Here is a 14973-nt window from a genome sequence, read left to right as displayed (position 1 = left end):
TTTTGGTAATCATGTATGTGATGATAAATATTGATGTACCTTCCAAAGTAGTTTTGTTACTGCATTCTGGATTTTTTTGTGGCAATTTCACAGTATGTCAAGTCTGCATGCTTTTGGGTACACATATACGCTTCCAAGATTATGAGGAAAACAGTGTTTTTAATTAATTATTGGTTTGGCATGGCACTGTCTTTTTCATCTCTTTATTTTTTTTTTTAAAGTTATACTGGTCTCATAAAAGAATTTCCTGTTGCATTGTTGCAAGATGTCACCAGTTGCAGACTGGAGTTTTGTACTCAGCAAAGCCTGCCTCTGAACTTCAGCAAAGGTTATTCTAGCAACATTTAAAAAGAGAGAAAAAAAAATAGATGGATTACTTCCTCCAGTGGGAACATTGTCTGCTTTTCTCAATTACTTATTTCTGCAATCATTACCTCTGCTTTCCTGTTCAAAAAGCTAAACTGGAAACTAGTTAAGTCACTCTGAGGAATGAAGGGGTAAAGGTTCTCTGCCATCTTTAACCATTCTTGTGGAGCATGATACATGGCATGCTTGTGTTTGCTCAGAAAGGCTTGGCTTATAAATGCATATGACAGGTACAATTCTGACACTTGTCTAATAATTCTAACATAAGATTTGTACACTAAAAAGACACAGAGAGGCTTATGTATGTAGTTTTATTAAAAAAAAAAAAGCTTTACGAATTATTTTCAGAGAATTAAAAAAAGTACTTGGAAGTAAACAGAGCTTATTCTGTCTTTAGGAACTCTCATCACACAAGAAGCAGGGTCCCGGTTTGCTGAGCAGGATGGGACAAACCGTCAGAGCTGTAGCATCCTCAGTAAGAGGAGCAGTTAAAAATCGTCCCGGAATGTTTACAGAAATCAACGATTACATGGGAACATTTAGTCAGAAAATAAACTTACTAGATAAAATAGCTCATAGGATTTACAAGGAAGAAAGGGGTAAGTAGAAAACAAGTATCAGTTTTATTGATTTAAGAAATTAATATATTGGAAAAGTAAATTAGTTTTTATCATGCCAGGCAAAATGCTCTTTCCAGCAAGGAAGGAAAAAGGGAGATTTATGTTTATACTGTGGTTTTCTTAATGGTTATGGTTTTGACAGATCTTCCAGTTAGTTTTCATAAGTTCTTAACAGGAATAGTTTTAACATGTTGTTCAGCTACTTATGAGGAACTTTGAAGAAAATGTAGTAAAAGTGGCTGTCTTTTTACCTGTGCTTTTTGGAAAACTGAATGACCTTTTGTTTTTTACTTTCAGGGCAATCTCATGCTATCTAGATATAATAATAATGCTATCTAGATTCCAGATCTTTAAACATCTCTTTTTTTGGTTTCATTCTTTACCTTTTTTCTGTTTTGACTAAGTAGATTCTTTTTTTAATAGCTTTACTGCTGGGCATAATTTCTGTCATGGTAAGCTGTGTCTATTAGGAGTTTTCTTAAGAAGAATGACCTGACCTTATTTTTTTGACCTTTTTTTTTTCCTTAAGTAACAGCAGTTTGTACACCTACGTGCAATGCTAAGTGACTGACTTTTCTGAGATTCGGAAATTACTCTGATCTCAGACTATGCCTGTTCAGTAGAATTTCCACTGGGCAGCACTTGATATAATTTAAAAAGCTGCACTGTGTTCCTTAATAACTGAGCCCTTGTGCTTTATTGTGCAGCACCAGATCTCAGCATGTCCTCACTGAATTGGAAGGATCTTATAAAAGGAAAACACATATTGGTGAAAAGAGTTCCTTTTGATATTGTTCCTTTCAATGGAAATAGCTGAGTTCTGTAGGTTCAAGGCATCAGTATCAAATTCTTGGAAAACCTTAAGAATTTTGACATGCTTCCAAATGCTGTAGTTATATCTTCTTCCCATATTTTCTAAACAGCACGTCAGAACACTTGTGTGCAGGGCTGCACTGTTGTGGATCGGAACTGTTGATAGCTGCAATGCAGACAACATTCCTGCTTGCAGTAGCTTGATGTGGGATTCTTGATTACATCTTCCACAGAGGTTTTTTTGTCCAATTAGTCTCAAAGTAAACATTACACTCTTCATGCCACACAACTGCTTTCATCTTTTCTAGGACATTTCTTTTTTTGATACATGACCAATGCGTTCACAGTACCCTCCTGTGAACATGAAGTTTCCTGGTCATACGGAGCCTTGCCCACGTTTAGCCCTACCAAGTGGCACAGTGTATTCTGGGCCCTCTCTGCTTACAGATTATCACTTGGTCTAGAGACATAAGAGAAGTAATTTGTTGGATATCCCTGTATTTAAATTATTAAAAACTACTGAAGGACATAACACCTGGAGAACTGGTGTGAATTTTAGTGTTTCTTTTGAAGCTTTTGGGACATAACAAAGCTTCTAGTTTTAATAACTGAGACAGGATTCGGAACGTTACTGTTTCAAGCAGCAGAGGAATTCAGGATAGTAGACCCAAATCAGACCAACTGCTGCCCACGGCTGCTCATGGCTCCTGTCGCTCTATATGAAGACAAAGTGAAGCAATGCAGGTCATCAGTGCAGGGTGTCTGAGTACAACTCTTCAGGTCTGCCTGAGTATGTGTGTCCTTTTGAAATGAGTGGCGCATTTTTGCTGATAGATTTCTTGAAACTACTTAATTACAATACTTTAATTGATTAGTTTATTTATAAACAATGAACCAGAGTTTACTTACCTTGGTCATTTGAGCAAATTTAAACACTAGCCTCAGCCTCTTGGTTTTTTCGCAGTAAATACGAGGTTGTAATTAGCATCGCTTAGATATCTATTAAAGAACAAAGAGTAATATGTGTATATGTTCCTGTTAAGACTATTTTAATGAAATGAAGGAATACGGCCCCATCCACACCCTCTGGTCAGCATCGGAAGAAGATTTAGCAGACTCCCTGAAGGGCATTGCCAGCTGCATCGACAGGTGTTGCAAGGCTACGGAGAAGAGAATGGCAGGGCTCTCAGAAAACCTGCTGCCAATTTTACATGAATATGTTCTCTACAGTGAAATTCTGATGGTAAGGTTTCTTTAAGGATTGTTTGTGGCTGTAAATAAAATCTGGCTTAGTCCAGTGACAAGTCTAGGAGAGAATGATGAAAATGACTTTACAGTCCCTGTATTTACTCATTACAAAACATGTGCAGCATAGGATAACTGTCTGTTAGCAGGGAATCTGGTTGGTCCTGTTCCCTTGCTAATCTGGCCAGAGATGCCCCTTCCAAATAAAAAGAGCTTGACAGTTCTGCCTGGCAGGCAGCCCTTGGTAGCTGTGCTAGGGTGTCTGGTTTTGCCATCTTCAGTGAGCTCTTCATTGTAGCCGAAAGGGTTTGGGAACAGCAGCTGAGAAAGACCTTCTGTGACACGGATAGAATATGAACTCATTGAGTAACAGATTGTGTGTGGGAAAAGGAGTGGAGAGGTTTTTCCCTTTCTAGGAGCTGTTCCTAAACTATGTTTTCTTTTTCCAGAACAGCAGAGAACTTCCAGTCCCTGTGCCATTATATAAGCATGTGTTAGTCTTTGCCATAAGCTACTGCTTTCAGTTCCCTTTATGTATGTATTTTTCTTACACTTCGAGAGAATGTAAAAAATCAGAGTTGATATACTCAGTGTTGGTGGATAATCAACATAATTAAGTAACTGAATTCAGCATGTCATAATTCCCACTTTGCTGCCTCCAGAAAGCAGAACATGTGTACAAACCCCTCTTTGTCTAGGTTTTGAGCAATGCCAGCTGCAGTATCCTAGTTCTTCTGTTACTGCTGGGAGTCCAGCTCCTACTGCAGTGCCTTCTGAGTAGGGGCTGACAGTGTGTTGCAGGCCATGGGTAGAACAAGACCCAAGTTAACTGAGCCTTTGCTGGCACTGTGCAGAGCATTGCCAATTTCTCAGTAAGGCTCAGCTACCGAGAGGTTAGGAATTACTGCTGCAATGACTGCTGTATTTAAAACAAGCTTCACTGAAAGAGGGGCCATGCTGGTAGGTGGAGGTAGGTACTGCTTTGCTTAAAAGTTTAAAGAGATTACCATCCTAGCAATTGCAGCTCTTCTTCGTCTCCCCCACTTCCAGAAGTAATTTTTCAGCATTTCTAAGTCTGTTACCCATGAGTGATCCTGGCCTTCATGCTACTGAAGAGATTCTGCCTGCCCCATGACCTTCTGTTTTGCAGCCTGGCTCACCCTCACCCTTTCTCAGGTGTACTGTCCAGAGCACAAAGAAGTTTCTGTGGACAAGCCCCAGGGTGACTACCTGGCTCTTCATGCACACTTTACAAGTTGCTGTTCCCCACTGCATTTTTTCTGCTTGTAGTTTTCTTGATGCAGCACTTGCAACACAGCATTAGTCTGCCATGTGGTCCTGTCCAGAGGAAAAACCTTCCTTCAGTAGCTCACAGCTGTTCCCTTCGTTCACTCTGGATTTTTATTTTTGTTATGGCTTACTTCCCTCTTGGAGTTTGGAGAGGGTAAAACTAATCACACTAAAAATACCATGGTAAGTCACACAGTAATAAACCTGCTTTCAGAGGTGTGTTTAACCCCTCATGTGCAGTGCTGCCAAGATCACATGCAAATGTGCAGAAAAAGGTGTGATCAATACAATACAGTCCTTGTATTTTCCAGTGTTGTGAGTTCAGCCTTTAACTGGGGAATGAAATGAATTCACAGCTAAAATATTTACATCTGGACCAGCTCCTTCCTAACTGACCCACAGAATAAAACTGCTGTCCCTCAGGGTACAAATTACAGCATTAATTGTTTACGAATTCACATAAAGAATTTGAGGGTTTTGTGGCAGGGTACCATTAAATATTACACCAAAAAACTGTAAAAGTGTAATAATATGTTTTAAAAATATAGTCCCTATGTTTGTCATTAGAAGTCAGCACTTGTCTGTAGTTGTAGCACCTTAATATTAAAATAGTCAGTTTTGTTTTATAATTTGTGATAGCAGCCATTAAAACAGTTTTAAAAGAGGCAAAATAAATAGTAAAAAAGAGCAAGCATTTGTATTATGAAGAAAAGTTGTTCCAGACATTTGTTTTGCTTCTGTGCTTATAGCTAAACTTCTTCTGTATTTATTAGGTTCTGAGCTATTGAGTAGCTTTATGAGCATTTGTATATATAGCTAATCTTTTACTCAGAATAGCCCAAAGTCAGGTTTACCAATTTTTATTGTGATTACCAGATCAAAAAGAAACACTGAAAAATTATTTGAAAAAAGCTCCTAAATTATTCTATTGTGTTTGATAAAGTGACAAGATCTCAGAGATATTTTCAGTCAAATAAGAGAGCTAGAGAAGGTAGAGCTGCTTGTACCCTGTGATGTTTCAACATGCCCTGTGCTAGAGGTGAATACTGAACATCTCTGCAGCAGAAGCAGTAAAACCAGTTGTGGCAAGGTAAAGTAAAAGAAGATTTTGAGGTTTGCAATTTTATATGTTCTGCTTCTGACTTTTTTCAAAAGGACTAAAGCCTTGCAACACTTCTGCAAGATAAGCATACCTGAGTGTGCTTTTACAGATGAGGAAGCTAAGACAAAGAGAAATTTATAAGGCTTCATCAAGGTCTCAGAGAAAATTAGCACTGGAAATGGAAATTTAATTTGTTAATACTGTTCCTGTTTTGTAGCTTAACAAGTTATGTTCCTTCCCCTTTCTAATTATTTTTTTTACATTATGCTAAAAACCCAATACCTGATAAGACAGTTTTAAAGGAGGTAATTATTACATATGCTGAAAATAAGCACATATATCAATGGTAGAACAGCTATCATTCCTATGATAATTTTATCTGATTTTTCTGTTAATCTTTTCTGACTTTTCAGAATTACATTTGGCACTTACAAAATAACATTAAAGGTTAAAGTCACACTTTCAATAAGGCCTTGTATACCATTTTTAGTCATTCTACTTTATATTGTAAATTTTACTCAATGAAGATACTGTCATTCATGAGATTTGGCAAACTCATGTTGCTGTTTTGAGATATGAATATATAGTAAGTTGAGCTGATACCAATTAAACTGCTGTTGCAGTTTTGTTCATGTAACTAGCAATGATACTGTGTATGGCAGATTCTTGTGGCACTGATTTTGGATTTACTAAGATTCTTGAAAAACACATAAGATAAAATACAGGTATGGAAAAATAAGTCTTCATAATTTTAATTTTTTTAATTAAAGTATATGTATCGTCAAAATTATTAAATGGCATTCTGTGATCTTACTTATTTTATAGAATAGCCAAGGTGTTTGATGGTTTTCTGAAATAGCTAAAATATGATGTAGTTTACTCCTTTTTTTTTCCTCTTCTATATTAAGGGTGTTTTGAAAAGGAGAGACCAAATTCAAGGCGAGCTTGATTCCAAAGTTGATGCTTTAGCCAATAGAAAGACAGAAAAGGATCTGGTGAGTATGGACAGAAAGCTGAAATCTTCCAGGCCTTATTCTAACTGCAAAAGATATGCAAAAGAAGTGTCCTGTGAAGCCATGTGTAGTAACTGGATGGTGTCTCTGCAATTCTTTGTAGCTGTATGTGCCAGGCAAAGGCAGTCCCGAGAAAGATGCAGCACTTCAGTAGATGGGCTGCTGGAGCGAAAGGCTGGTCATAGTGGGCGACCACTGTGTTTTGTCAACACAGACTACCACAGATTATTTTTAGTATTTCCATTTGCTTCCACACTTGGAGTTAAAAGAAAGTAAGACTTGCTGCAATGCTCTTGTAGCTGCTGCTCCACTGATGTAGGAGAGGGAGAGGAGGTGGTTAGAATCAGCAGTTGTTCATTAAGCTTATTTAAAATGAAACATTCTGCATTTTGTTCTATCTAGTTGAGCCGAATATTTTTTTTAAGTCCAGTATGACACTTCATTCATTCTAGTGAAGTCAGACTGTAACTGGTAGCCCGTGGGGATAGGCATCCCCAAAACCATCAGCAAGGCTCAGCAAGCCAGTTAAAAGCAACTTCCACCATGAGTATTGGCATTTTAAAATTTTTGATTGTTGAACTGTCATGCCTAAGTAATGTCCTTTTAGCACAGTGTTAACACAAAGTGTTATACAGTGTAAATAATATATAAAACTGACTAATAACTTTTTAGTACATAAAAGGAGAAAGTCCTTGACATTTCAGATACTTTTTATTAGAGTTGTTGTAATTAGTTTTCATGTAAAGATGAGCTGTTTAGATAGGTTTTGGATTTGAAATTCCTATTTTCATTTGATTTGTCACTGAGATGAATAAATAAGAATATATTACCACTCTCTGGTATCTACTATGGCTATGGTATATTTTGTAACAGTTTGCCTCTGAGTACTGCAGTGGGACATTAAGTAAATACCTCTGTTTGTTTTTTTTTCTTGAAGTAGAAATTCTGTTTACTTATATTGTCCTATCATTTCTCTGCCTCTGTGTTCTCTAAACTGTTTTTGTTTCTTTGCTTCCTTTGCTGCTTCTCCTGTCCTCTTTCCTTAGTTTAAAGTTTGAAACTCTTATAAAATGCACTCTAGACTGGGAACAGGGTAGCAATGGCAGGTCCATTCAGTGATGAATTCCAGTTTCATACAGCTTGTTTGGCAGGCAGTCTCATTGCTGTCCACCATAGAACATTCCATGGCAGGACATGGCCTCTTCAGGATGTATTCCTGTTATAATCTGATGAAGTCCTCAGGCAAGGTACATGCACTACCTTTTTTCTGAACTACTACAAATCAAGGAATATTTTTAATTTAGCATAGTATTGATTACACCATGTTGATTTGATACCGACAATGGTTTACGCCATCGTGAGATGTTTGTACTTGCTTCCAGTAGGATTTTGAGATCAGCTTGCCCAAAGTTATCTTTTTTCACTGTTTCTGTGTTTCAATATCTGCATTTACAGTTTTGGTAAAGCCTTTGGACAGTGTGATTACCCAGGTGTTCAGATATTTGCTTTATCTGTCCAATCCCTCTATTTTTTACTCATTTCAGAGAATCCTGTTTCTGAGAGCCTGATTCTCCTTGCAGTCTCACAAAAGCAGTAAAACAGATATCTGTTAGTCTAATCTGATAATAAAATTCTGTGTTCTCTAATTGAGTGGCAGCTGTATCTGAAGATGTTTTCTTAATTAGAAGGCTTTTTCTATTAAGGATAGTTTGGTTGCAGAGAATGCTGTACTGCTATTTTTAACCATTCAAGTGACTTCTGTTTTCTTGGTAATTTTTGTACTATTTAAAAATTTTTATTATGTGTTGAAATATTTTTCTGACACTTCTAACCAAACTGATTTCAAAATAAAAGGTGGTCATAACATAGGCACTGTTATTGGAACTGGTGCCAAACACTGAGTTTGAGTGTCTTTGTACATTTCTATTCCTAAGCAGAACTCCTGTAGCTTCTAATGATCTCGTAGATGTCAGATTGAACTTGTCAGTGCAATCTAGTAGCCAGAAATTTTGCTGACAATGAGTGGCATGAACTCTAATCTCATTTGAAGTACATTTCCACCACAGATAAGGAGACTCAGACTGTCATTAGAGCTGATAAAAGGCTGTGAGATCTTTAACATTGGTCATGGCAAACATTAAATGATTTAACAAACAGGAGTTGTACAGCAGAAGAATGTAAAACATACCCAAGGTCAGTGCAGATGAAATAGGCTGGAATTGCAAATTAAACCTTATGGGACATTAACCCCATTGTCTGGGAAAAAAAAAGTTTTCTTGAGCTGTGCTTCTGCAACCTGGCATTTAGGAAACTGCTTGTGGTGCTGCTAAAAACCCAAAACAATGTCTCCTGCTCCAAAATTTGGTCCATGAAGGCGGCAGTTCAGGGTATGGATGGTTTGAAGACTGTGATTTTGGATGCAGGCTCTGATAGAGATATTTGGGAGGACTTCGGTACCCTCTTGCTTGTCTAGACCTTTCTACCTCCAGAGCTCTGGCTGTGAAGTTGTTGGGATATGTTGCTCCATCGCTCCCATGCTCCATTCTGAAGGCTACACAGCAGTGCTCGTGTATCCCTCTGTGGTTTGGATACTTTTAACACTTTTAGTACTGCCACTAGCACTGATAGTAATTCTGACAAAAGGTTGGTATAATGTGCTCTGACAGAACCAGATAAGCATTAAGTGCTGACTTAAGGATTCTAGTGTTCAGGCTTGAAACTGAGTAGTAAAGAGATGAAATGCTGAATCTATTACATTCTGAGTATAGCTTGTGTGTTAACTCCAGGCTAAAGGATTAATTTAAAACTGTAGGATTAATTCATGTAGCAGATAGAAATTCATGCAATTTTACCATACTAAGACAGTGTAAAATGCTGTGTCACCAGGTAATTTGCCTATTGGGCCAGGTCTCTTGGCTACAGGTCCCACTCTTCACATCTGGTGGCACTCTGCCCTAACAATGTCTGGCTCCCACCTTCCTGTCCCGTGGTCGGATGTCTGATTAGCACTGTGCTTCTCTGGTGATCACTGATGTGAGATTTAATTTCTCACACTTGGTGCCTCAGTGAGATCAATGTAAGAAAATGGATTCAGAATCCTATTTAATTTGCAGGATAAATTGTAACAATTTACACCTTGTAAGTGAGGTACACACTAGGTAAATGTTTTTATTAAGATCAAGCCATTCTTCTTTGAATTCTGCTGTCATGGCAGCTGAAGAGGGTGGCATTTATATTTCTTTTTCATTTTCAAAAATTAGATATTAAACCTCTCTACTTGAGATGATGGCAGATGCTGCCCTTAGATCTTAAGTCAGACCCTTGCCTTGATACAACATACGGTTCTTTGGGACTTTAGAGGGGGATGTTTAAACTGTATATCCAGGCAGGAATGTAGAATGGAGTCTGCCTTTCTATGTCACACTGTGACTACATTGTGGGAGAAATTCACAGTTCCTAGAAAAGAACAGATAAAAACAAACTGTAAAATAAATTACTTAGAGATATAAAGAAAAAGATAAGGGAAAGCTGCTGGAGCCACGACTTCTAAGTCGGAGTAGTTCTTTTTGTGTGTAGACTAGTGCATTCCCATAGAGGAACTTTTTTTTTGCAAAAGCAGAAAATGGATTCAACTGCCTTTCCTACTTTAAATCATCTTAAAAATGTCACCGTTTTCATTATTCTGTGTGCATTCATTTTTTGGTGTTTGAAGGAAAAGCAATTAGCATGGGATATGTTCAAAATACCAAATCCAGTTGCCTGTAATTCCTTTAAAGGTAATTCCCCCACATTTAAACTGTGGATTAACTTTTTCATTTTGAATACAGAGTTGGTAGTTGAAATTACCCTGGTCTGTAACTTGATTACTGGTCTGACTAGGTAATTGAACTTGGGCTTTTCAGTAAAGTAGAAATAAGATTTTGCATTTTGTTCTTGATTAATAACTGGTATTTCATTAATCTAGAAGTGTGCCAAAGAAAATCAGGGTAGAAATCAAGTCTCACTAAAAATGTTTATTATGGAATGGGGAAAATACCCATTCAGATGAATTTTTCAGTTTTACTAGCTAAGGAGTTTTTGGCTACTTTAAGAGCTGAAGGATTCTAGTATGTCAAACTGAATGGGATGCAGGTTCTGTGACCATTTCAGGCAGTGCAGCTTAGTTTGTATCTAATGGTGGCAAGACTGCTGTTGCACTTGGATTGCTGTTCCCCCTGCATGGTTCAAGCAGGAGGCTGTGCACCAAGACTTTCCACATCCTGCTCTGAATTTTGATGTTTCTGTGTTCTGCCAATAGAAGAACACAGAAGAAAATCCTGGAAGTTAATCCTGGAATCCTGAACTTCCTATCATTGATAACACCATCTCTGCAGAAAGCATGAGTAGCTATCCAAGTTTACAGAGGTGCTGTACAAGGAAAAAAATTATTTGCCTGATAGCAGAATACAAGGAAGCAGAAGAAGTGTATGGGACCTGAGTTGCAATGGAAGCAATACAAGGAATTAAATTTCCTGCTTGATGTTCCTTACTGGTGATGTTCTTGCCTGACCCCTCCTGCTGCAGACAGTCACTCTGCAGTCGCAGCAGATGAATTTACACTGTAGCTACAGATGTATCTAGTTCTGTGACTGAGTGCCAGCCAGAACTGACACTGCTGATTAGTAAATGACAATAGGTAACAAAATTACTGAGAAGACTAGAAAACTCATTAAAGAGAGGGCCGCTGTGCACTTACTCATGCCATTAGCTGCAAAGTCACTTTGTGCATCTACAGTAATTAGAAGCAAGTAACGTCTGTAGACTAGCCCTCAAGGTTTTGGATCCTGGATCAATGTGGAAGAGTTTCTTCTCTCTTAAAGTCCTTTGGTTTAATTTCTTTCTCTGCTTCTGTATTCCTTTTTCCTTCATATGGTTCCACAAAAATGATGACAATGTGACAGGCAAGAAATCAGAAAGGTTGTGCTTTTGATTTCTGCTGTCTTCTCCCCATTCTGGTTTCTCTCGAGGTTATCAAAGGTTCTGTCAGGGTTTTCTCATTTTTCTTGCCCAAATCTAATTGTACAGTTGATTCTGCTTCAGTAAAGCCCTCTATATTTTACTTTTTAGATGCATTACTGTCAAGTGCTAGTGAAGACGTGCCAGAGTCTGTAACTTCTCAGCCAATAAAAATATCTTCAGGAATACTTGAATTGTGGTCTAGAATTTCTGTTATTAATATTTCAAAAATTATAGTGAGTTATTCATTAGGAATGATGTTTCAATATGATTTTTTGTGCTAAGTTAAATATCAGCCTTGCTTTTTCAGTTCTGTTTGCCTCCACTACAATTAGTTGATTTCAATAATTTTGAAAATGGTGATTTTCCTAATATTTTTTAATATTTACAATTAATATTTAGTTCTCAGAAGAGACTGGGAAACTTGAAGACAAAGTTGAACGTGCCAATAATGCTCTGAAAGCGGATTGGGACAGATGGAAGCAGAACATGCAGTGTGATATGAGATCAACATTCACTAATGTGGCTGAGAATAATCTCCGTTTTTATGAAGAGGTAAAAACTCTTTCTCATAGCAATGTTATTTTTTCATTGGTTATTTCAGTGCAAAAGTCCATGGATTGTCTGTAAAGAGGAATTTTTGCATTTTAGTTCAAACATTTGTTAACTTCAGAATCACCTTTTGTGGGAAGAGGGAAGCAGTTATCCTTAATTTGACACATTTCAAGCAAAATATGTTTTGTTTGTGCCCAAGTGGTTGATCTTGAGTTCATCATCGACAGAGGGCACTCTTGTGTTACTAACCACAACAATTTGGAACATATTTTTTGGTTCAATGTCAGCTGCTATATTTCAGTTTGGAAACATTTTGTTGTAACTGCATGAAGAACCCCTCTGGAAGGCTCAAACCTGTCTAAATGATCCTGTATGAGGAAAACGTTTCAATGTTATTCTATCATATTTTTAGTTTCAGCTCTAATGCCACGGGTAATATTCTTGGTAAGAATTTCCATTTACAAGGATATGTACTCAGAAGGAGAACTTGAAAACATACAACAAAATACATTAAGCATTCTGTGAAGTTTCCTCATGGGGAACATGTTCTTGATTGAAATGCGCATTTTGAAAATATCCCAGATGCCTTGAAGTTTTTTAAAGAATTTCTCCTTATTTTAGGAAAAAAAATGGAATACAATAGGCCATCTATTAATCATAAATTAGTATTTTTTGCAGATATATGTTGATATCTGTAACTTCCAGTCCTGTAGTCCGAACTTTTTATGGATCGCCTATTAGCCAATGACAGTGCCCTGATTTTACAAATCATTTTGTAAAACGTAATTGAAAAGACAGAGCTCTTGATCATCAAGTCTAATTAATTAACATGCAGTCTGTGAGATGCATGGACATTGACAATCTGTTGTTACATATTAAGATCAAAATATTTTCTGAAATCAGACAGCAAGCTTTTGGCATCCTCTCACATTGTCTTCAGTTATTGATGGTCTCTGACTTCTATAGCAGCAATATGTATGATAAAACAGTGCTGAATATATTGGACTATTTTGTTTATGAATGATTAGCTAAAACACAAAAATAATTATTTATTTCTTTTTCCTGTCTAGAAATGCTTTTTGCTGAATCAGAAGTTTAATTCAGAACACCAAAGCTCATACTGTACATGAAATTATTATTTTAGCCACAAACTGCAGAAAAAGATTCAGCTATTTCTGTAACTGTTGGTGGTTCTTAAATAGCCTCTGAAATACTGGACAAATTGGTTTATACTGAGACATGATTCTTTGTGCTTTTCTTAAATATTGAAATCTGCATAAAATGGGTTTACTGTTACATCTCAGTAGATCTACATTTTAGAAAAAAACCCTTATCTTACTGCAGCAGTTGCACTAATAAACAACATTGTGCTAACTGTATCACTCCTTGCTTGCAACATGAGGGCTTACCAATATCTCTCTGTTTTATCAGAAAATCATTATTTTAATCCTGACATTCAAGATAATTTGATAAAATTAATATTTCGATTGGGAGTTTTGATCTAAAATACCCATTTATCTGAGACCTGTGGTTAATGCTGATGGTTAACTATTGGAGAAGTGATTACTGATTACTGTCAGAGGCCTTTATATTAAAAATTACAGGTGTGCAATGCACTCCTGAAAGGAGCAGGAAAATAAGCTCTGGCATCTGCTCCAGCTGTTTGGAAGTGAAACTTCAGGAAGGGAATCTCAGAAACCTGGGAAGGAGAATATTATTTTTATGCTTGCAGTAGGAAACAAAATCCTGCCTTAAGGGTTTGAGTCTAACTCATTAAACTTATGCACACAGTTCCTCTTACAGTGTTTTTCTCTTTTCAGTCATTACTTGCATCATTAACATTCTTTCACATGTCTGAAGTTACTCATTCAGACTTTTGATGCACCATTTGATGCTTACTAAGCCTTTTCTTGCTGTAGCATCCCTCATTTCTTGCCTTTTCTTTTTCCCAAAGCACATTCTGTGCATTTTCCCAGGCATCATGGATGCCATGGATGTGATTCAGGAGTCATTCCTGTTAGTGGTCATTCTCTGCATCCCTTAAATTTCTGAGAACTACAGTGATGAGAGACAGCCATCTATTTTCTGATGGCTTCTGCAGCAGAGAATCCAGTCCTTCAAGACTGCATAAAACTCAAGCCAGTGTGATCAAATACAACATAGCAATGTGTCAAAGTACACTAGAATTTCTAAAATGTTATTTCCTCTTGGTCAAAATATGGGAAAAGAGTATGACCTTATATTTATTTGGGGTTTTCCGTAATTGTAGTTGCCTAAGGATTCTGCTGTCAAATTATCAAGCATCATTTAGATGTTAAGAGTATTTCATAAAAGAGTATGTCTCCCTTAAGCTGAATTAATTTTCACATTAATGAAGTGCTACTTTAAAGCATTACCTGTAATTGTATTTCTCCGGCTTTACTAATTCAAAACAAGTAGAGTTATTCCTGTAGCCTTCCAGTTTATTGACTATCTCTGTTTAATATACCTGAATAAGAAGTGTTGCTTTGTTTCTACAGCCATGAAATCACCAATCTCTTTGTGTCTCTCAATGCTGTGGTAACAAAGACAACAAATGAAAGCCCAGTGTTGCAAATTTTCAGGGTGCTCCTGTGCAGGCCTATGAAAATGAAAGCTTTCCTGTGATAATGTACACGCTTAATTATATTTAAATATGTCATTTAGTAGCCAAGAATTACCATGACTGACCAATCATTTGGCATTCCTGTAGCTGGTCTCAAGAGTTCGTAGAGCTCTCTACTTCCTTTTCTTTGCTCTGGAAAAGATTTGAATACATTCTTAAGTCTACCTGTATTCCACAAAGGCTTAAAGCCAAAAAAATACTGTAATAAGAATAACTGTAAATGCATTGCTAAAATAGGGGGGATTTTCTGAAACTATGTAAAAAGGCTTTGATTTTTAGAAGTTCAGAACTTTACTTCTATTTGTGAATTAAATAGCATTGATTTGTTTG

General features: G+C 37.0%; 2 protein-coding genes across 3 annotated transcripts in view; one reads left to right on the top strand and one right to left on the bottom strand.

Annotated features, from left to right (window-relative positions):
• Positions 1-14973, top strand: part of SNX7 (sorting nexin 7) — a 35114-nt gene that overhangs the window by 9357 nt on the left and 10784 nt on the right. For both annotated transcript variants that reach the window (XM_027651654.1, XM_027651655.1), the window contains exons 5-8: positions 764-965; positions 2843-3042; positions 6345-6431; positions 11847-11999. In XM_027651654.1, coding sequence (XP_027507455.1) covers positions 764-965; positions 2843-3042; positions 6345-6431; positions 11847-11999 — 642 coding nt within the window. The remainder of the gene's footprint in view (positions 1-763; positions 966-2842; positions 3043-6344; positions 6432-11846; positions 12000-14973) is intronic.
• PLPPR5 (phospholipid phosphatase related 5) overlaps positions 14596-14973 on the bottom strand; it is a 151524-nt gene continuing 151146 nt past the window's right edge. The window contains exon 10 of the transcript XR_003529036.1: positions 14596-14775. The gene's annotated coding sequence lies outside the window, so the exon portion shown is untranslated. The remainder of the gene's footprint in view (positions 14776-14973) is intronic.

Source organism: Corapipo altera, unplaced genomic scaffold, assembly GCF_003945725.1.
Source record: "Corapipo altera isolate COAL_440 unplaced genomic scaffold, ASM394572v1 57, whole genome shotgun sequence".
Lineage (NCBI taxonomy): Eukaryota > Metazoa > Chordata > Aves > Passeriformes > Pipridae > Corapipo > Corapipo altera.
The sequence above is the reverse complement of the archived record's forward strand: the minus strand, read 5'-3'. Positions and strand labels throughout refer to the sequence as shown.